The sequence below is a fragment of the Citrus sinensis genome, chromosome 8, assembly GCF_022201045.2.
Source record: "Citrus sinensis cultivar Valencia sweet orange chromosome 8, DVS_A1.0, whole genome shotgun sequence".
In the NCBI taxonomy this organism is placed as follows: domain Eukaryota; kingdom Viridiplantae; phylum Streptophyta; class Magnoliopsida; order Sapindales; family Rutaceae; genus Citrus; species Citrus sinensis.
Window position 1 is genome coordinate 22,564,906 of NC_068563.1, and position 22,301 is coordinate 22,587,206.

At 33.8% G+C, this 22,301-nt stretch overlaps 1 protein-coding gene across 1 annotated transcript; it reads right to left on the minus strand.

The window, feature by feature from the left end:
• Positions 1 to 15,755: 15,755 nt before the first annotated feature.
• Positions 15,756 to 20,162, minus strand: LOC102615354 (wall-associated receptor kinase 2-like). The gene is made up of 4 exons (XM_006487742.3): positions 19,230 to 20,162; positions 18,978 to 19,127; positions 16,823 to 17,518; positions 15,756 to 16,379 (listed from the first exon to the last, which is right to left on the minus strand). The coding sequence occupies exons 1-4, from the start codon at positions 20,083 to 20,085 to the stop codon at positions 15,910 to 15,912; spliced, it is 2,172 nt and encodes a 723-aa protein (XP_006487805.2). The 5' UTR covers positions 20,086 to 20,162; the 3' UTR covers positions 15,756 to 15,909.
• Positions 20,163 to 22,301: the final 2,139 nt, after the last annotated feature.

A 22,301-nucleotide genomic window follows, 5' to 3' on the forward strand; every position in this document is an offset into this window, starting at 1 on the left:
GGAGCTCAGATGTCACGGTTCATATAGAGTCTTACAACAAACATCACATTGATTCAATTGTGTACACTAAACGAGAAAGCTATTGGAGGTGTACAGGAATTTATGGGCATCCAGCTGCAGGACAAAAGCATCATATGTGGAGTTTGTTAAAGAGGTTAGCTACACTTTTTTTTTTTTTTTTTTGCCATGGCTTTGTTTTGGTGATTTCAATGAAATCCTGCTGCCAAATGAGAAAATTAGAGGAAATAGTAAGGAGGTTAGGCTGATGCGTGAGTTCAGCGAGGCGATTAGAGAATGTGATTTGATTGATTTGGGTTGAATGGGACTGCCTTTTACATGGTCAAATATGAGGCATGGTCATGATTTAATTGAAGAACATTTAGATCATTTTTTGTGTAGGAAGTCCTAGGGTAGTTTTTTTTTCATGAACCTGCAGTAGAAACTCTAATAACATTGATATCGGACCATAAACCATTATGAAGATTCTTGGAGTTATTACGACTAGTGCAAGCAAATAGTAAGTGGTTAGATAATAGAGGATGGGGTAGAGGAGATGTAGTCGAGATGTTTAGAAAAGCTACAAAGGATTCTGCGGCGCATTTGAAAGTTTGGAGCAAGGGAGAGTTTGGAGGCCGAAAAAAGAAGCTGGAGTTACTAATAGAGAATTAAAGTCCCTATAGTTACAAGGCTTGCAACATTAAAATGGGGATCGAATAAAAACCATTGAAAGACAAATCGGTGTTTTTCTCTTCGATGAAGAAACTATTGGAAGCAACGGTCCAAAGCAGATTGGCTCAAAGAAAGGGATAGAAACACAAAGTTCTTGCATGCAAAAGCTTCATCAAGAAAGAAGAAGAACACAATATGGGGGATCTTGAATAAACAAGACAAATGGACTGAGGAAGCTGAGGATATCGAAAGGATGTTCTATGATTACTTTGCTAATCTGTTCACATCAACAAACCATTTATAAGACCAAATTCAAGTAGTTCTGCTGGACATACTGATAACTCTATGAAATGAGAGTTGTCATGGCACTTTTAGACTTAAATCAATACTACTTAGAGAGTAAATTATGTGTTTCTATTGTATTTTTTGTTACATTTTGCATAAATAATCATTTTAGTCAATCTTAATAAGTTTTGCTCGATTTAAAGTAATTTGTGCTCAAATTGTGTGCATAATTGTAGGTTTCCAGAAGCTTATAATTCATGGAAGGAATGCTATGTAATATGCTTGCAAAAATAAGGAAAGAACATGGCTACAAAAGAGTTTAAACAAATCTGGAACAGTGCAGTTGCTGTAGCAACCGTTGCTGTAGCAATCCTGGAACAACGACAGAGAAAATTTCGTGCGGGATACTTGCAGAATTGTGATATGCAGTTTCCTAATCTGACTTATGCGCGCCCTAGGCTTCCGTTTATCCTAATTTTCAACTATAAAAGAAGCACACATCATAAGGATTAGGGAGGGCCGTCTCCCAAGGAGAAAAACACAAAGAAACAAAAGAAAAACAAAATTCAAGAGAGAGATTGAAGGCTACACGAGGAAAAATTATAGAAATCAATTGGGAGCTCAATCCTTCTTATTCTTCTCTTGTTTTCTCGTTTTCTATTTATTTATGGGGATGTGTTTCATGGCTGAAACTTTGTTCTTTATTTTTCTTTTACAAACCATGAACTAAATTTATTTGTGGTTGAGTGATAAACAATCTTGATGGTTTATTAACTGAATATATGTGTTGCTGCATGTTTGCTGTAGCAGTTTGTTTTGATAGTATTTTTTTTTATTCATTATTTCGGTTGATCACCCATTTAATGATACAAGTTAGGAAAGAGCCGCAAAAGGGCCTATCTTAGTGGAACATATCAGAACAATACTTGATCTTAAATTGAGTTTCCCGGATTGAGTTTTACTTGAGTCCCAAAAGGGCTATGCTTGATTTAAGATTAGTGATGAACTAGACATAAGGATTCACCTTGTAGGGTAAATAGAACCTAAGCGTGTAATGCTATATCTTATGTTGGCATAACAACTGATCACTGTTAGGTTGCATATAGATATAAGATATCCAACATGCGACGACTGAGGATACATAAGGATTCTGCCCAGTGCTGTAGCAAATACTGCAGCAACCGAGCCAACCATTAGAAAATAGTCAATACCATTAAGAGAGTTTATTCACTCAACTACTTTATATTCTCATTGATTTTATCCTTGAGCTTGACGTGATAGTTTACTTTGTTGCATTTTATTTATTGCGTTTTTATTTTAATTAGTACATTAGTTTCATTAATTGTTTATTTTATTTTAGCACAAAATATGCACTGTTAAGATTGCTGTAGCATATCTGATAACATCGATCCCTGTGGAGACGATCTTGAATACTCATCACTTTATTACTTGTTGTGTACACTTGTACATTGACACCAATAGCATTAGTATTTATACACCAACACATGTCAAATGAAATGATAGAAGAGATGAATGAAAAGTTGGATCAACCTTTCACTGAAGATGAAGTCTCAGCAGCCTACCTCAATTGTGCCCTACAAAAGTTCCGGCTCCTAACGGTCTTCCAGATGCCTTCTTCCAAAAGTGTTGGCAGTCTGTAGGCAGATGAGTGTTGACAACCAGCCTGAACATCTTGAATGAGGGAGGTACCATTGCTCCACTAAACCATACTTTTATTGCCGTGATTCCAAAAATTGAAAAGCCTAAGAAAGTAACTGAGTATAGGCTTATTAGCTTTTGTAATGTAATTTATAAAATTGGGGCAAAAACCATAGCTAATAGGGTTGAGAATGTGCTGCATCACATCATATCACCAACTCAAAGTGCTTTAATTCCCAAGAGACTCATTTATGATAATATTATCATAGGCTATGAATGTCTCCACAAAATAAGGCTTAGTACAGGAAAAAAGAATGAGTTTGTGGCTTTGAAACTTGATATTAGCAAAGCTTATGAGAGAGTGGAGTGGAATTTTCTAAATTATACTATGCAAAGATTAGGTTTATCAACAAAATGGGAGAGCTTGATAATGAGATGCAGATCGACATCTTCTTTTTTTGTTTTGATAAATGGAGAGGCTAAGGGTTTGATTCATCCTCAAAGGGAACTGTGGCAAGACTGCTCTTTATCACCATACTCGTTTATCATATGTACAGAGGTGTTCTTATATCTTGTGGTGCAAGTAGAATCAAGACATCTGATCCATGGTTTAAAATTCAGTAGAGACTTGTCCATTTCACATCTTCTCTTTGCGGACAACAACCTTATCTTTACAACGGCCACTACTAAAGACTGCACCAACTTAAAAGCCATTTTTTATTGTTATGCTATAACATCCTGAAAAATTTTCAATTATGATAAATATTCAATGTTTTTTAGTGGAAAGGTTCATGTAAATCAAGTTACCACTATAAAAAAATATTTTCAAGCTTCATGTTGTGTCCAAGCATGAAAAGTACGTAGAGCTGCCTTCCAAGGTTGGTAGAAAAAAAAGGAGTTTTTTCAATGATATCCAGCTTAAAGTCTTAAATAAGATTTTTAGTTGGAACAACAAGTTCTTTTCAAGTGGGGGAAAAGAGGTGCTCATTAAAGCTATAACTCAAACAATTCTTGCTTTTGCTATGAGTGTGTTCAGGCTTCCGTTAGGTCTTTGTATTGATATTCAAAAGCAATAGCAGAATTTTGGTGGGGCTCGAAGAAAGAACAGAGGCACATTCATTGGGCTAGGTAGGACAAATTGTGTAAAGCAAAAGCAAGGGTGGGATGGGGTTTAGAGATCTAACATGTTTTGATCAAGCTCTAGTAGCAAAGCAAGGGTGAAGGGTGATTCACTTTCTAGAGTCTCTGATGGCCAGAGTTTTGCAAGCAAGATATTTCAAGCATTCCAATTTTTTGCAAGCTAAACTTGGATATAATCCCTCCTTTATTTAGAGAAGTATTCTGTGGAGAAGACAAGTGTTTCACAACAGGATGTGGTGAAAAATTAGAAACGGAAAACATGTGCAAATTTATTATTGTGTAAATTTTATTGAACTCATAAGTGCACGAATCTATTGTAGAATAGATTAATGGTGATGAGTGTCGATTCCACAAGAAGACGGATTTTAATTGTGTGTAGAATTAATTTTCTAAATGGGTGGTTGGATTTCTAGTGAAAATGATTTAGAATATTCTAAAACTTAAATTAAAATGGCGAGAATAAATTGAAGAGAAATCTATTGAAATGAAGCATTTGGGTATCTGGATCTGTATCAACATGCACCATGGGCTAAATATTCCTTATTAGTGCCAATTAAATCATGAGGGGGGAATCCATACCTCATGAACCACACTCTAATCAATATGGTGCTAAGGGCTTATCGTGCCAAATAATAATAACCTTGCACTAGGGAGCCGGTGAAATTAGGGCGGTAACTATACAAGATTATTATTATTTGTCGACGAAAAGTCAAAACATCCATAAAAATTAGAGGGAAAGAGAAAATAAATTTACCAAAAAAAGCTCATGGCACATGTTGAGACCTCACCTTCAACCTAAGCTTGAAAGAAAATTAGCTACTCATAATTGAACTAAGGGTAAATTAAAAATTTATTAAAATACGTAGAAAATACAAGATGGAGAAGGAATTACAGAAAATTGAGCCCAAAAATGAATTCAGAGATGTAAAATTAGGGGGGAAGAGCCCCATTTTTATAGATACATTGAGTAAATCATGGCCATCGGATCAAAAATATTTCGGACGCTCAGGATTGCGGCACGTCATTAGTCAACAGTAGGTGGTTTGACCACACGGTTTGAATAGTGACGCGGTTTGGTTGAAAATAATCCTGTGTATATGCATGTACTGTACGCACGATTTTTGGTCCACTAATATGCTGCCATGTCATCGATCAACAGTACATAAGAATTTTAGTCCAACAGGATCATGACACCTCATCAGTCAATGCCACATCATCGGTCAATGCCATATCATCGATCCGTCTATGTGAACAGTGTCGTGAACAGTAACGTAAACAGTACCGTACATGTAAACAATGTCATTTTTCCTTTTATGCTCCTCCTAAGGTTTTCGACCGTCCTGAGTTCAAAAGTGATATCCGTTTTGCTGTTCGATCTCTCGTTCATTGTAAAATAACCATGATACCCCTAAAATACATAAAATACTTAATTAAAATAAAACACACATAATTAAATCATAAGAGAATTAAATACAAAAAAGTAGGAATGTTAGTAAAATTTGAAGTATAAAATGACGATTGTCTCCTTTATAAATATACACTTTCTGACACTCAAAACACCCCCCAACCAGCTTATTGGTAGTCCCTAACAAATAAAGCGAAAACAAAATTCAAATCCAAAATAATTTTTTTTTAAACACTCGTGTTTATTCAATCAGACTAATGATATCAATCAAATAAAAGTATAAGCATTATCTCCAGTTTACAAAAACATCACACCCACATCAACTATCCACATGAATCCCCCAGTAGATTTTGTCATAACTACTTTCAAGAATGACATGTCAAACCCTAAAATCTTACTAGAAGTAGTGACACTCTTACAAGGAAATGAAACTCAATAAAAATAGTCACTCTAATGAATGGTAATTGAGAGAAAATAATAAAAAAGTAATATCACACGCTCTCCCCAAGATAAAAGAAATATGCCCTAAGCTTAGAAATAATATGATCTCAAGTCAAACAAAGTGCTAATCAACCCAATTTATTTATTTATTATTTTTTCTCTTTTTTTTTATGCACAACTATATGTTTTTAGCTCATATAACTAGCTTCTACTTCAGATTATAGTTCCCTAAAATCAAGAAAGACTTTTATTAGGACTTAACGTAGGCTAGGGACATGGCTAACAAAGGAGGGGAAATAAGAAAAACAAAGTGTATGTTTGAGAAAAATGTAGAGATGTTTTTTTGGGAAGTTGCAAGATGGATTTCACCTATTATTATTATTTTTTTCTTTTTTTTTTAAACAACAAATTTTTGTGTTGTTGTTGTTGTTTTTTTTTTTTTTTTTGCTTTTGTTTGGCATAACTTCATTGAACAAAATAATTATTTACATTTTTCTCAAATATAAATAGGTGATATAACTTATAAGATATCGGGTAATACTCCAAATCGGAGTGGGTCAAGATGATAAGTTGATAAAGAAAAGTTTTTTTTAAGACTCAAAATGGTTAACTATGGATATTTCACAAAAGGGATGACTAGAAAGACTCAAACGGGTCAAAGATGACCTTTCCATCGTCTTTTAGGGTTCTAAATAATCTTCCATATCTACTAGTTAGATGAACCTCCAGATGTAGCAACACATGTTTTTTCTTTTTTATTTATTTATTTTATTTAACCTTTTTTTTTGGATTGACTCAAAGAAAATCTAGAGATCGTATATAAAATAATAAACTGCTAAGCTGTATAAAGAATTGGCAAAAGGGTTACTCTCCAAGAAAAATGATAAGCTTAAAAACTCACTTGATACTTATTATGACATGTACATTCCTTCAAGCAACTCATATTTGTCTCCGACATCAACATGTAGAGTAGCAAACAAGGCGTAACATCACTTAAGACCAAAGATAATACAAATACTAAAATTTGAAAGTCATCATGTCATCCAATGTTAAAACAAATCACACAATTTATTTATTTATTTTTGGTTCAAACAACATTCTATCCCCTAACCTATTCTAAACATGAAAGGAAAATATGCATGCAAAAAGGTGAGAAATGATGCAGAAAAAATTAATTAGAAAAGTTATACTTAAAATGATAGAAAAAGAAAATGATTTTTTTTTAACTAAGAAGATGCTTTTCTAGAGGCACTACACTCCATATTCAGTCATCTTCAACTTAAAAATTTGAAAATGTATATTTATAAAGGAGAAATTAGAAAGAAGAAGAAAAATAATTATCAAAACTTAATAAAGAAAAAGGAAATGTCTAGAATTTTTTTATTTTTTTATTTATTTTTTTTAAAACGAAAAAGATGCATTTCTAGAGTTATTACACTCCATATTCAGCCATCTTCAATACAAAAAGTTGGCCACGGTTAGTCTCTACAACAAAAAATTAGTAAAAACTTAACCAAGATTCCATAATTGTCGACTATTCCTTCCCCCTAACAAGAACGAAACATTGTCCTCAATGTTTGAAAGGAAAAAGGTAGAGTTTAGAAGACATCACCTAGGTGGTGCATCACAGAAGAAAATATTTATAAGCGGAGAGTTAAATTTATTTTGTACTTGTTACTGCAACTACTGTTACCATCATTATTTAAAGACTCTAACACCAAGGTCCTGGGGTCTAGCTCTAGTTTATAAGCTTGTAACAGATCAAGTAGCTCATTAGTAGTGTAAGCACAAATAAAAAGTTTTTTCGCTGTGGAAGGAATGAAATAGTTTTTTATTGCATGGTTAAGAAATGCGATGAAACCATCATAAAAGTTATCGACATTTAACAAACCGATGGGTTTCTGGTGAATGTGCATATGAGCCCAAAATGCTAATATGATAAGTGCCTCTAGAGTTGTAAGATCTCCTGGTATGAAAATAAAAGCATCAGCATGATTAAGCATTTCAGTTATTCTTTCTTACATACCTGAGACGACTAACTCTTCTCTAGTCGGTGAGTCAGACAAACTGCCCAAAGGTTTTAAGGCTCTTGGGATGATGCATAACACTTGACTTCTTTTGACAAAAGCAGCTTCTGAGATCAATTTTGATAACCCTCGGTTACCTCCTCCATACACCAAGTGTAATTTTCTCTCTATTATACTTCGATCAAGATCTATGGCTGTCTCAACGAACTCTTTATGTTTGCCATAGTTAAATCCATAAAACACACAAATGTTCTTGAATTGTTTATTGAGAGTAGCTGTCATTGTGATACTTCTCAAAAATAATTTGTGAGTGCTTAACAAAAAGTCATATTTAAGAATCTTGGTGACAGAGGGTCACAGCTGTGTATAAGGTAGCATGTCAGTGTCAAATAACGCGTAAAGCACATGGCTTGCGAGTAAAAAAGAAAACAGTAAAAAGAAAAAGAAACAATGATAAAATAAAATTATTAAAGACAATAATGCAAATGATAAAAAAACAGTGAAATAAAATAACAGTGAAGTAAAATGATATTTACAGGTAGTTGTGACTGTGGCTCACATCTTCCTCTAGTTTTACGTCCAGAAACGGCTTGAACGCCCTCTATGGGTCGAGAATAGGCTTCCCATCCAGTTTTCTTATAAATTTGCAAACAAGGTCGTTTATAGTCAGATTTCCGAGACTATATCGTGCATTCTCTGTCAGGAATAATGGCTATAACTGGAGAATCGCTCCTTGCACATATCCACTGAGATGTGTTTTAAGAGTCAAAAGGATATCATCCAAGGACTCCTTATTCAAGCCATTCCTAATGAATTGAATCTTATCTTCCCTGTTATCAGACACCATTCCTAAAGAACATGATTTTTTATCACATCTCATTCTGGCACACTTATGACAAGCAACATAAAGTCTTCGAGCTCGTCGTTTTCATGCATAATTTTCTTTACCACAACCAGGCATGTATGCAATAAATTTAGGAGGAAACTCACCTGCCAAACGTATTTTGGCCTCGATTAACCAGCGGATGTCAGCAGGTATGTTATTCCTCATAAGCAATCGCATGCGTTCGGACCAAGCTTTATAGATTGTAAGGAGGGCATCTCTGAGGAAGTGAAGGGAATCGATTGTGAATCTTTGCTAGAATCTTATTTCTTTCCATGCCTTCGCCTCATAATATCAGTTATTATGGGAAACTGAAGTAACCGACTTGATTGTCATAGAGTACTGTTATCCGTCACTTCACCGGGGTAACAAACTAAAACACACAAATAAAGAAAAACAAACTAAAATACATAAAGAAAATTACAATCGTCCTCTTATTGAATTTACCCAAGCTCCAACTGGATGTTGTAGACACCTCTTTGAATGTCTCTGAGTTGGCTTTCTAAATCCTCAACATGGGATACTAACTCTGGTATTTGCAAAGCCTAAATATGATGTGTTTTACAAAATCAAATTTGCTTTTTGAGATGAGATTTTACACGTTGAAGTGGTCTAAGAATGTCTAGGAGGAACTGTTTAGCTATGGCACTCATGATTAACAATGATAAGAAAAAACTTAATGGTTAAACAAACACACTTATGAAAAATTAATTTCAATTAGCAAAAGAATAGTAAAAAGAAAAAAATCAAATCACCGAAAAGAAAGAAAAAAACTCAATTCAAATCTGCTAGGTCACTCAAATTTCTTTCGGTGTTCTCTCCACATGGTTGGTACTCTAGATATGGCTTTAATCTTTGACTATTAACTTTAAACGTGATATCGTTCTTTAGGTCCTTAATTTCAATTGCCCCATACGGAAAATTCGTGTGAACAATATAGGAGTCAGACCATCGAGAACATAACTTACCTAGGAATAGGTGCAAGCGAGAATTGAATAAAATCACTTTCTGACCTGGAGTGAAAGATTTTCTCATAATTTGCTTGTCATGAAAGACTTTCATTCGCTGCTTGTAAATTTTGGTATTTTTGTATGCATCATTGTGAATTTCTTCAAGTTCTGCCAGTTGTAATCTTCTTTTTGAGCTAGCTTGCTGCATGTCAAAGTTGAATTTCTTGATGGCCCAGTACGCACGATGCTCGAGTTCCATAAGTAGGTGGCAAGCTTTTCCATACACTAGCCTGTAGGGTGACATCCCAATCGGGGTCTTGAAAGTCGTTCTATATGCCCATAATGCGTCATCAAGTCTTAATGACCAATCTTTTCTGTCCGGCCTCATTGTCTTTTCTAATATGTGCTTTATTTCTCGATTGGAGATCTCAACTTGGCCATTGGTTTGTGGATGATATGGGGTCGCCACTTTATGAGTGATAGTATACTTTGTCAAAAGAGCTTTGAATGCTTTGTTACAAAAGTGGGCACCACCATCACTGAAAGTATTATGCAGATCAAATTGTTAGACGATGTGTCCCAGAAAGTGAAATTCAGAATATTCTTTCATTCTGCCATGATCAAGCTTGTGGAGGCCATTTCAGTGCTAAGAAAACAACTACTAAAGTTTTACACATCCCAAAAGAAATTCTTTATTTCCGCAAAAAAAATAGCTTTGTCTTGTTTGGTCCAATGCTCTAGAAGTTGACCTGTAACAAGATAATTCACGGTGTCAGCATACCATGGTAATACTTTCACACTCATCAATTGTTCATCTGGAAATGACTCAATGTTAATGGTTCTGTAATTGTGTCAAAATAGAGACGAGAAAGATGGTTAGCCACGACATTTTCTGTGCCTTTCTTATCTTTAAATTTCAAGTCGAATTCCTGCAAAAGTAACACCCAACGAATTAGTCTAGCTTTTGCATATTTCTTTGTGAGAAGATATTTAAGAGCAGCATGATCTATGAACACAATTATTTTACAACCAATGAGATAAGATCAAAATTTCTCTAATGCAAACATTACTACTAGCATTTCTTTTCCAGTAGTTGAATAGTTCAACTGTGCATCTTTCAATGTCATACTAGCATAGTAAATAACATGGAGAATTCAATCAACTCTTTGTCCTAATACTGCTCCTACTGCATAATTAGATGTATCACACATGAGCTCGAATGGTAAGCTCTAGTTTGGGGGCTGAATGATGGGTGATGATGTCAACAACTACTTTAAGTTTTCAAATGCCATAAGACATGAATCATCAAAGATAAAAGATACATCCTTAGCAAGTAGATTGCATAAGGGTCTATAAACTTTGCTAAAATCTTTAATGAAACGTCTATAGAAACCAGCATGCCCAAGGAAAGATCTTACTTCTCTGATTGTTTTAGGTGGAGGAAGATTGGAAATGAGATCCACCTTAGCTTTGTCAACCTCAATACCATTGCTCGAAATGATGTGACCGAGAACAATGCATTGTTTTACCATAAAATGATACGTTTTCCAATTTAAGACTAAGTTCTTTTCAATACATCTCTGCAGAACTAGTGTTAGATGATGTAAACATTGATCAAATGAATCACCAAAGACAGAAAAGTCATCCATAAAGACTTCAAGGAATCGTTCAACCATATCAGGAAAAATGCTCAACATGCATTGTTGAAATGTAGCAGGTGCATTACATAATCCAAATGGCATCCTCCTATATGCAAAAGTACCAAAAGGGCAAAAAATTACAAGAAAATAACTAAAAGAAATTATTTACAAAAATTAATTTTACGAATTAAAATAACCTACCTTCCCGGCAACGGCGCCAAAAACTTGTTGTGCAAATTTTATTGAACTCGCAAGTGCACGAATCTATTGTAGAATAGATTAATGGTGATGAGTGTTGATCCCACAAGGAAGTGGATTTTAATTGTGTGTAGAATTAATTTTCTAAATGGTTGATTGGATTTTTGGTGAAAATAATTTGGAATATTCTAAAACTTAAATTAAAATGACGAAAATAAATTGAAGAGAAATCTATTGAACTGAAGCACTTGGGTAAATGGATCCGTATAAACATGCACCATGGGCTAAATATTCCTTATTAGTGCCAATTAAATCATGAGGGGAGAATCCACACCTCATGAACCACACTCTAATCAATATGGTGCTAAGGGTTTATCGTGCCAAATAATAATAACATTGTACTAGGGAGTCGGTGAAACCAGGGCGGTATCTATACAAGATTATTATTATTTGTCGACGAAAAGTCAAAACATTCACAAAAATTAGAGGGGAAGAGAAAATAAATTTACCAAATAAAGCCCATGGCACATGTTGAGACTTCACTTTCAACCCAAGCTTGAAAGAAAATTAGCTACTCATAATTGAACTAGGGGTAAAATAGAAATTTATTAAAATACGTAGAAAATACAAGATGGAGAAAGAATTACATAAAATTGACCTAAAAAATGAATTCAGAGATGCCAAATTAGGAGGGGAGAGCTCCTTTTTTATAGATACATTGAATAAATCATGGTCATCAGATCAAAAACATTTCAGACACTCAGGATTGCACCATGTCATCAGTCAACAGTAGGCGGTTTGACCACACAGTTTGAATAGTGACGCGGTTTGGTTGAAAATAATCTTGTGTATATGCATGTACCGTACGCGTGATTTTTGGTCCACTAACATGCTGCTACGTCACCGATCAACAGTACATAAGAATTTTAGTCCAACAGGATCGTGACACCTCATCAGTCAATGCCACATCATCGGTCAATGCCACGTCATCGATCCGTCTATGTAAACAGTAACGTAGACAGTACCGTACATGTGAACAATGCCATTTTCCCTTTTATGCTCCTCCTAAGATTTTCGACCGTCCTGAGTTCAGAAGTGATGTCTGTTTTGCTATCCGATCTCTCGTTCATTGTGAAATGACCATGATACCCCTAAAATACATAAAATACTTAATTAAAATAAAACACACATAATTAAATCACAAGACTTAAATACATAAAAGTAGGAATGTTAGTAAAATTTAAAGTATAAAATGACGATTTTCTCCTTTATAAATATACACTTTCTGACACTCAACACACCCCCCAACCAACTTATTGTTAGTCCCTAGCAAATAAAGCGAAAACAAAATTCAAATCCAAAATGTTTTTTTTAAACACTTGTGTTTATTCAATCAGACTAATTATATCAATCAAATAAAATTATAAGCATTATCTCCAGTTTACAGAAACATCACACCTACATCAACTATCCACATGAATCCCCCCAGTAGACTTTGTCATGGCTACTTTCTGACACTCAACATTTATCAGAGTAGATGGATCCCTAGACCTACTTCTTTCAAGATTCTCTCCAATGCTTCCTTGCCTCTGGAATTGACTGTTTCAATTTTGATTGATAAGGAGCATAAATGGGATGAAAATATTATCAGGCAGCATTTTGATCCTGAAGATTCTAGAAAAGTTTTGAAGATCCCCCTCCTAAGAACTCCAAAGCCAGACCATATGATATGGGCTTACGATAGGCAAGGCATGTATTCTGTTAAAAGTGGTTATTAGGTTGCTAATCACTTAATGTTTAAAGACCAACCAAGCTCTTCAAAAGCGCGGTCAATAGAATGAAATGAAATTTGGATGCTGGAAATTCCCAAGAAAGTGAAGATTTTCATGTGGAGAGCAGCCCGTGATCTTCTACCTACTGCGGGAAATCTGTGAAAAATGAAAGTTTTATAGGATCCTTTGTGCCAAATATGTGGAAAGAAGAGGGAGAATATTTTCCATGCTCTTATAGAATGTAAGTTTTCCAAAAAGGTGTGGAATCAAAATAGTTTCAAAGTGGATCTTGATGGCCTGGCCGACCAAAACATATTAATGGTTATGCAAGAAATAGCAGGAAAAAGAAACACAAAAGATATGGAATTTTTTGTGACCTTCTGCTAGGCAATTTGGCACTCAAGAAATCTCCTCATTTTTTAAAGAAAGAAAGAGGACTCTGCAATTCCAGTGGCCAGAGCTGAAGCAACAGTTGAAGCTTATAGAAGAATCAAGACCCCCATATGAAGACAGAAGCAAGGAAGAAAAATGAGCTAAGTTGGAATCCTCCCCCTGAGGGGTGGTTTAAAGTCAATACAGATGCAGCAATTCAGATACAAGAGCAGAGGATGGGTCTGGGAATATTGATCAGAGATTTAAAAGGTGGTTTTGTAGCTGCAACTATGAAAACATCCAAATTTTACGACAACATAACATATGCAGAAGCTGAAGCAATAAATTTAGGAATTGAAGTAGCAGAAAGAGCAGCAATTCGGTCGTTGGTTATTGAGAGTGACTGTCTAGAGGCAGTTAATCAAATTTCTATAAAAACTAGGAATGTCTCAGAGCTTTCATGGATCATATCGGAAATCCAAAACCAGATGCAGAGGCTTAAAGCTGTCAAAGTGCAATTCTCTCCACGTAGTTGTAATGGCATTGCTCATGAACTAGCCAAGAAGGCTTTATTTGTTATTGAACCTGTTCAGTGGTTGGGCACATGTCCGCCTCATCTATTGTATCTTTGTTTCTTAAGTTATGAAAGTTTGCTTTCCGAACAAAAAAAAAAAAGTGAATACTTTATCGTTATATATATAAGTATAGTTGTTCATTAATTAATGGGTAATATAAAGGGAAAAGGACGGCAACACACTTAAGGTTTTGGAAAATAGTCATGTAGATTTCTAGGTTTTCCCTAAAAAATTATAAAATCTTTTTTTTGACCATAATATCATTTGAATATATTAACAAAAATAATTGACTTTAAAAATCTTTAATAAATATAAATAAAATATGAATAATTTAATCTATCCAGTAAACTAATAATATTAAAATATTTTAAATACTTTTAAAATTTAAATTATTATATTATTTTAATAGTCTATTTGTATTTATTATAAACCAAACCAAATATCCATCTCTACCTCATAATAATTAGATTAAGCTAATACTTTATCATTATAAAAAAGTATCATTATTCATGAAATTGATAGATATTATAAAGGGACAAGGATGACTACTTTATCAAGGTTTTGGAAAATAATCATGCAGATACCTAAGTTTTTAATAATGAATACCAAGGTCCTTTTTTTACCATAGTATCTTTTGGATATAGTAACTAAAATAATTGATTTTAAAATTCTTTAATAAATACAAATATAATACAAATAATTTAATATATGTAGTAAACTAATAATATTACAAATTTTTAATATTTAAAACGCCTTTAAAATTTAAATTATTATATTATTTTAATAGTATATTTGTATTTAGTATAAAGATTTTAAATAAATCATTCGGTTAAATAGATTTTACAATTAATAAAATATATCTCACGTATTAATAATGTTAAAATTATTTTATATAATAATCAATATAATTTATATTTTTATATACTTATTTTAATATTATATTTCTATTTATTCTAAAATTTACTTTAATATAATAAACTATATCTACTAGATTGTAAAGTATTGTTGTATTTTATGAATATTGAAATCATTTCAAAATGTATATATTATCCCTTTATTGAAATTTTGTGGGTCTATGTAACCTAAGTTACGTAACCATTTTCCCATCCTAAGGGTGTAGCCGTCCTAGTCCCTATTATAAAAATATAATTACTAGTGCTGTGTTTAAATCCTCAAATTCCAAGAAACAAACACCCTAAGACTGATCGCTGGCATTATATTCTGAGTTATCAGCCCTTCATAATTCTTTACCATCTCCAGAGCTAAGCAAACTGAGTCTTATATAATTGATTGCAAACTTTTGCTTCTGGTTGATGGATCGTTTGGTTCGGTTTTACTGATATAAAGTTTCTGGAAGAGAATGTGGCAGCACTGATAATCAAATTCATCCCAAATATCTGGAGCGAGATCCCTGCGGATTAGCTGCCACTTATATTCAAAAACTGGCTCAGGATCTAAAGTCGCTTAAAGGTTATACTTTTAACCCAGTCCTTATTCTTAGTCAATATGGAATAATTCCCTTATAACACTTACCACTCAACCACCGAGTGGTTTCATATCTTAAACGCATTTAGTTTCAATTTTCAAGGCATTGTGGGCTTTTTCATTTTTCCAAACCTGACCAATACTTGTGTATGTCATAGGCAAAGTACATTAGGCAAAATATAATGTACGTGTATTTTTGCCAAGTTTCAAAGAGTATATGTCACTAGCCCTTGGAAATTAAGCAAGACTAGTCCTTAACAACTAACTACATATCATTAATACATAGGAATTAAGTAGCAACATGTCAACACACTAAGTTGATGAAAATTTTTCGAACACAAAATATTTGTGGGAAAAACCCAATCTTATTAAAACCCAAACTTATTTATTTGAAACTGATCTGATTGATCACATACTGTCGCCGTAGTTCTCAATATCAAATGACACCACAGAATGAGTTTCTGGATGGGCAATCTCAGCCGTCGCATGTTGAAACCTATTGGAGACTGATGAATCACCCAACAAATGCTCGGTCTCTTCACTGTTCTCCTGAGCCCATAAATTGTCATGCAACTTTTTTATCCTGTCAAGCTCCTCAGAAACTTGTCTCATTGTCGGCCTATTTAAGCAGCTACTTCTTAAGCATTTACTTGCAAGCTCAGCAACAATTTCTATCTCCTCCATTTCTGTTTCATCAGCAACCTCAAAGCTCAGAATCTGACGCAAACTGTAATCTTCAATCGAAGAGAGAAAATATTGAATAATGCTAATCTTCTCATTGGATGCCAATGTCTTGTGAGAGCCAGGTTTCACGCCGGTTAACAATTCCACAAGGACAACTCCAAAGCTATACACATCACTCTTCTCAGTTAAATTACCTGTCGTTAATTGGTACTGGTTAGTTTAATTAGTAAAACATTTTGGGATGGTATAAGAGGTTTGCAATTCGAACCCTTTCAGCAAAGGTGAAACTTAAAAATCACTAGTCTAAAAAATTTCTTAGTCCCAATAAATTTAAAAGTTTCCTATAAGCCATAGTAAAATAGATAATGTTAATATTGGTCCTTAACACATTTTCTTATAGGCTAAATAAAACTAGAAATTACTAGTTCATGCTAAACAATATTTATACATATAACTAAGGAAAAATTCATGCATATATATAAATAAGAAAAAATCATTATAGTCTCAATGAATAATATTTATTGAAATATTATTTAGAACTTGGATTAAAATAAATTATTAGTTTCACCACCGCCTCTCACATCGAGGAGAAAATTGGGTTGCACATTAAGCTATCAAAAAAAAAAAAAAAAAATACCTGTCATTAGATACTCTGGATCTAAGTAACCAAAAGTCCCTTGCATTTTCGTGGCCATAGCTGCTTGATTTGGAGAAATCAACACTGAAGCCCCAAAATCAGCAACCTTCGCCGTATAATTGTCATCCAAAAGTATGTTGGTAGACTTTACATCTCCGTGGATGATTGGAGGGCTTGCTAAAGAATGGAAATAGTCAAGGGCTGAAGCAGTTTCCGCCGCAATCCTCAGACAATTTTTCCAAGTTTTTAAAACTTGTGAACTCTTACTATGGATATGGTGAAATAGAGTTCCATTGGAAACAAATTCATAAACCAGTAGAGGCACTTTTGTTTGCAGACATAGCCCTAAAATCTTGACCACATTCTTATGGTTTATTTGTGAAACTATTCCCATTTCGTGCTGAAATTCTTGGCTTACCCGAATCTTATCTGCCTCTTTAGGCTTCTTCACTGCAACTTGGGTATCGTCAGATAAGACACCTCGGTAAACGGAACCAAAGCCGCCTTCACCTAGAAAGTTGCTCTTATCATAATTTTTGGTAGCTTTTATTAGCTCTGCCTCACTGAAAATCCTCACTCGTTGATGCTTTAAAATCATACCACCATTGTTGAAGAAGTTTCTCTTCTTTCTTCGTTCTCTACATGCAATGAAAGCCAAAATTCCGACAGTCACAGTGAATATAGCTGCTCCTATCACTGCACATGTGAAAAAATAGAGACAAAAAATAAGATATATAAAGTAACATGATCCGTTGTTTTTGCAGAATTCCAACTTCACATATGTTGTACTATACAAAAGATTTTACTGGTTGAAACTTCATTTCACCACTCAGCTACTAATCAAAGATTTTATCAGTTAAATAAATTGAAGATATCTAACAAATCCAATTAGTATTTGTTACCGACAATTTATTAAATTAAACTCATGGATGTCCTCCTGAACTGTAGTGAATTCTTTTTTTTTTTAAATCATGATTTCCGAAGCAAGTGAATTTATTAAAATAAAATGATAAAAGAATAAAATTAAGGAACATAATGAATCTCACTTTTTAGTAAGACCGTCACAGTAAATGAAAAAAAGACTCATGCTAAAGAAAGCCAAAAACAGGGGAAAAATTTAAAAAAAAAAAAAAACCATAAAAGCATAGGCCACAGATCACAAAGTAAGGCCTATCAAATGGTGCTCAGAGCACTCAAGACATTTTGCTTTTTGTAGTCCGCAGGAAAACGATAGTTTGTAGATTGTAATCTAACAAATTCATATAACCGATAGTGAAAATCGAATTTCACTATATAATATTACTGGAAGGAGTTAGAACTTAGCGGAGATTTAGTTAAAAATTTACTTTTTTATCCCTATTTTGTGAAAAAAAAAGTCATAAACTAAACAATATAGATTAATTAATACTGGTAAAATTACATTTGAAATGATGAAATTGTCAATAAACTAAAAAATTAAGGGTGAGACTATTTGAATCCGTAAAAGTATTCTTTGCACTCAATTATAATAAAATAAACATGTGTAAATAAAATTACCAAGAAGACAAATCATTAGTTATTTAAATCTGACTCACTCTTTGCATAAAAAAAAAAAAAAAAACTCAAGCTCTCTTCTCCTATTAGCTTGACTTTTATATTTGAACTGTTGCGTAATTAAATAGATAATTTTGTACTATTGTCTTTATAATTCAAGACCAGATTCAGATAGCAATATTTTTCAACAAACTTCACTTGTCTTGGCATCATGCACAGAAAAGATTAATTGAGTACAGACAATAAGAAAAATAGAAGATGTAGTGAGTTTAAATAGTAAAATACGCTAAAAAAATTTAAGGTACATGTAGAGTTAGTTTTGGGATACAGAAGGGTTAGTTGAGCAAAATTTTAAAATTAAAAATTTTAACGGCGAGTATATTAAGTTAATGAGTGTTAAGAACAATTTAGTAGGTTTAAATCGTCACATTAAAAATTAATGGCTGTCATGTATCTTAATTAAAAGAAGGAAAAAAAAAAACATAAACACAAGCAGACGAAATCTAGATGATCAACATCTACAACAAAAACAATAATTAAATTAATAAATTATTTTGATAGATTATTAATTGCCAAAGGCCTTGGACTTAAAGTAACTGAAGATTTAGAAAGAGGACATCACCTGCAGCAATAGTGGTGATACGAAATCCCTGGCAACTGACTTTACCATCGCCGTGCATGCCAATTGGGCAATCGCAAGTATAATTCCCGAATGTGTTCTTGCAAGTTCCTTCACAATGGTACCTTTCTTTCTCTTTGCACTCGTCAATGTCTGTCACACCCACACACCCACACACATGTATGGTGACAAAGTTTTAGTAAAACAAATTACTTAAAAGATTGATTATTAAAACAAATATAGGAAGAAACGTACCATGACATCCAAGATAGGGGTTTCCCTGAAATCCAGGCTTGCATAAGCAACGGTACCCTTCGCCATTTTCAGAGTAATCACAATTGGTATTGTCACCGCAGCGATAAACGTTTGAATTTTGATCATCTGGGCACTTCCCTTCTTTAACAACCCATTCAATCTTTGCATTTGAACTTGACTTATCATAATCAGATAGCTGAAAATCTAATAAATTAAAGGTTTCGTCTGCCAAGAATGCGTAATCACACGGCATGAAATTTCCTAATCTACTGTGATTATATGCGCTACGAAGAGTGACATTCAACGACTTGGTGCTTTTGGGCAGGGGGGTGTGGCAGCAACCGATGCCTGAGCAGGAATTTTCGGTTATCTTGGCAGATTCATTATTGCATATAGAGATACAGCCACTCCAAAAACTCCCAACAAGGTCACCCATATAGGCATAGGTGTCACACCCGAAAGCCGTGAGCTTGTTTCTGGTGTCTGAAAATTTGAATGGTCCCTCTCCTAAGTCGATACGAACATCTGTATAGTTACAGCCTCCCAAGTCATTGTAGCAGCGCTGTGCCGTCCAAATGCTTCCGATCATGGTGCCATCTTCAATTGATATATTGAAAACCTCAATATTTATTCCAAACAATAGTTGGGGAGAAGAGACGCTTCTGTTGCAGTTTAGAAAGAAATATTTGTCCATTGCACACTTGGGGTCGTCGATTCCGAAGGGATAAGGAACACTGACATCTCCACATTTTTCCTCACAACCAGGCCTTGCATTCGAGCTGCTTGCTGCTGCTGGCCAAGATAAGAGCAGCATCAACCAAAGCATCGACATTATTTTCTCAATAATATTGATCATCGGACTCTATAATTTTTTTTTTAATACATATTATTGGCTCCTCATCATCTTGCTTTAATACTAAGAACAAAAGCATGCACCAGTGAATTTGTCTGAGAAGATCGCGCGAGTTAGAAAGACTTGATCGTCGTTGTTGACATTGACTCGCTGATTAAGTCATGCACGTTCATTCAGCCGTTTACTTTGAAAAATCAAGCTTCCATGATGATAAGAGCGATGTACTAATGTACACACAGTCTTTCGGGTGAAGTGATTGACACGTGGCATGTTATTATTACAGGATGGTGTAATTTTTATCATATTAATGATTTGGTAATGGAATAAAACACCTTAGATATATAATGAAAAACTTGATAAATTCAACAATTGATAAATCCAATACACTGTGTTGAGGAGAATATCACAAATCAGCTGAGAATAGTTTTTGAGTTAATGATATAAGTTTGATCTTTCCACCTAAGAAGGACTGTGCATAACCCTGTATGAGTTTACAAAATGTTACAATTATTTTTGTTACTATTTAATCTAGTCTTAAATATTAGTACTCTTTTCTGTTAAAAAATTAGTATTCTTATTATTACAATTATTTCGTGAAAGTAGTTAAGCTTGTTAATTACGTATCGTTAATGCATGGACATGGTTCCAGACCTTGGCTTTGTTGAAAATCCACATTGGAGCAGAAACTGCACAAATCCTTTGGGACAACTTCGAAGATTCTGATCTGAATCTGATTTCATAATGTAACTAATTCTAAAAGAATAAGCTAATGAAGTGTGTTAGGAAGAAGGAAAATGGGATTTTTTTTTTTTTAATTTTTCTCCTTCTCATTCCATTTTGCTTCTTTATCTAATTCTTTCCATTCCTTTGTTTTCCTCTGTCAGTTCTTTTTTTTTTTTTCGTTTCCTTCCTTTTTTTTTTTTACTAAATTTAATTTGCTATCTTTTCTATCCGGTCTCTTTTCTCTTCTTTCTCTAGTTTAGCATATTTCTCATAACTCATTCAAAGAAAATAATATTCTTGTTGGAGACTCAGTAATGTTTCCACCGCGGGACAAATTTTGAAGACAAAGATCGATTGTATCAAAGGCCAAATGCTATTGTTGACTTAATTCAACCATGACTCATCGAAAATGGGGCACAACACGACTATTAACTCTCATACCGCCAAAGATTCCACAAAAAAAAAAAAAAGGATTAATAAGTGGGCACAACAAAATAGTGAACAGACCAAGCATAACAGCTATTATGAAGTAGGGGTGTATTCTCTATATTTTGCAAAGTTTATTATTTTAGTTAATTTTATTTATTTATTTTTATAGGATGCTTATAATTATTTTGATTTTCTTAAAACAAGTTTGCCATCTTTTGTTAAAGTTTAGTGAAATAATTAGTACTAAAGTACTGCGGGCAGGACCAACGAGGTGTTGGTTCAGCTGGCGCTGGTTGAACTCCTTAGGTGACTCGATTGGGTTTGTTCCTCAATTCAAGTTCCTTGGGAGTCGCCCTCGTTGGGTGGGCTTTATTGGCACCCGGCCCAAATCCGGAGTAATCGGGGCCTAATGTGGTCTCCGGACACCGGATGGTTAAGACAAAAAAAAAATACTGCGGGCAGGTGTGATAGATAAAGGACAATTTATGCCAACGACGACTCATAATGATCAAGTCTTTGCAGGCTTGAAATGTTAGATAAATCATTTATGATAGACAATGAAAGGACCAAACAGTTGTTAGGTGCCTGAAACATTTTAATATGATGGATTTTGAATTTTTGTTAAATCTCTCACTTTTGATCATTTGTTAAATTATTCTTTTTATCTAAGAAAACAAACTCATTAACATAATAAGAGGAGTTTTATTGATAAAATAATAATTATAATAATTATCCAATTATTAGAAAGCCACATGGAGGAGAAGAGGGGAAGATGACACGTAATAAGACATAAAAAATTTCACTTTACTTACACTTGAATTTCATTGTATGATGAATAGAGTGTGGGTACAAAAATATATCTATATAATTTTCTTTTATATAAAAAGTTCAATTCATTATTGCTTATGTGATATAAAGCAAATGGATCTTAAGGAAACAAGGAAGTAGCTTCAATGAGAATGTCAAGTTTCTTTTATTGATTGCAATTGGTTGAGTACATGTTTAATTGAAAATGGAAAAAATCCGGAAAATTGTAGAGGTGAGGGGTTGAAGAAAGAGAAAAATGA

Coding starts and splice junctions, on each gene's coding strand:
- LOC102615354 (XM_006487742.3), bottom strand. CDS start 20,085: ATGATCAATATTATTGAGAAAATAATGTCGATGCTTTGGTTGATGCTG. Junction 19,128..19,229: donor CCCCTATCTTGGATGTCATG/GTACGTTTCTTC, acceptor TGGGTGTGACAG/ACATTGACGAGTGCAAAGAG. Junction 16,380..16,822: donor TCCAGAGTATCTAATGACAG/GTATTTTTTTTT, acceptor AATTAACGACAG/GTAATTTAACTGAGAAGAGT.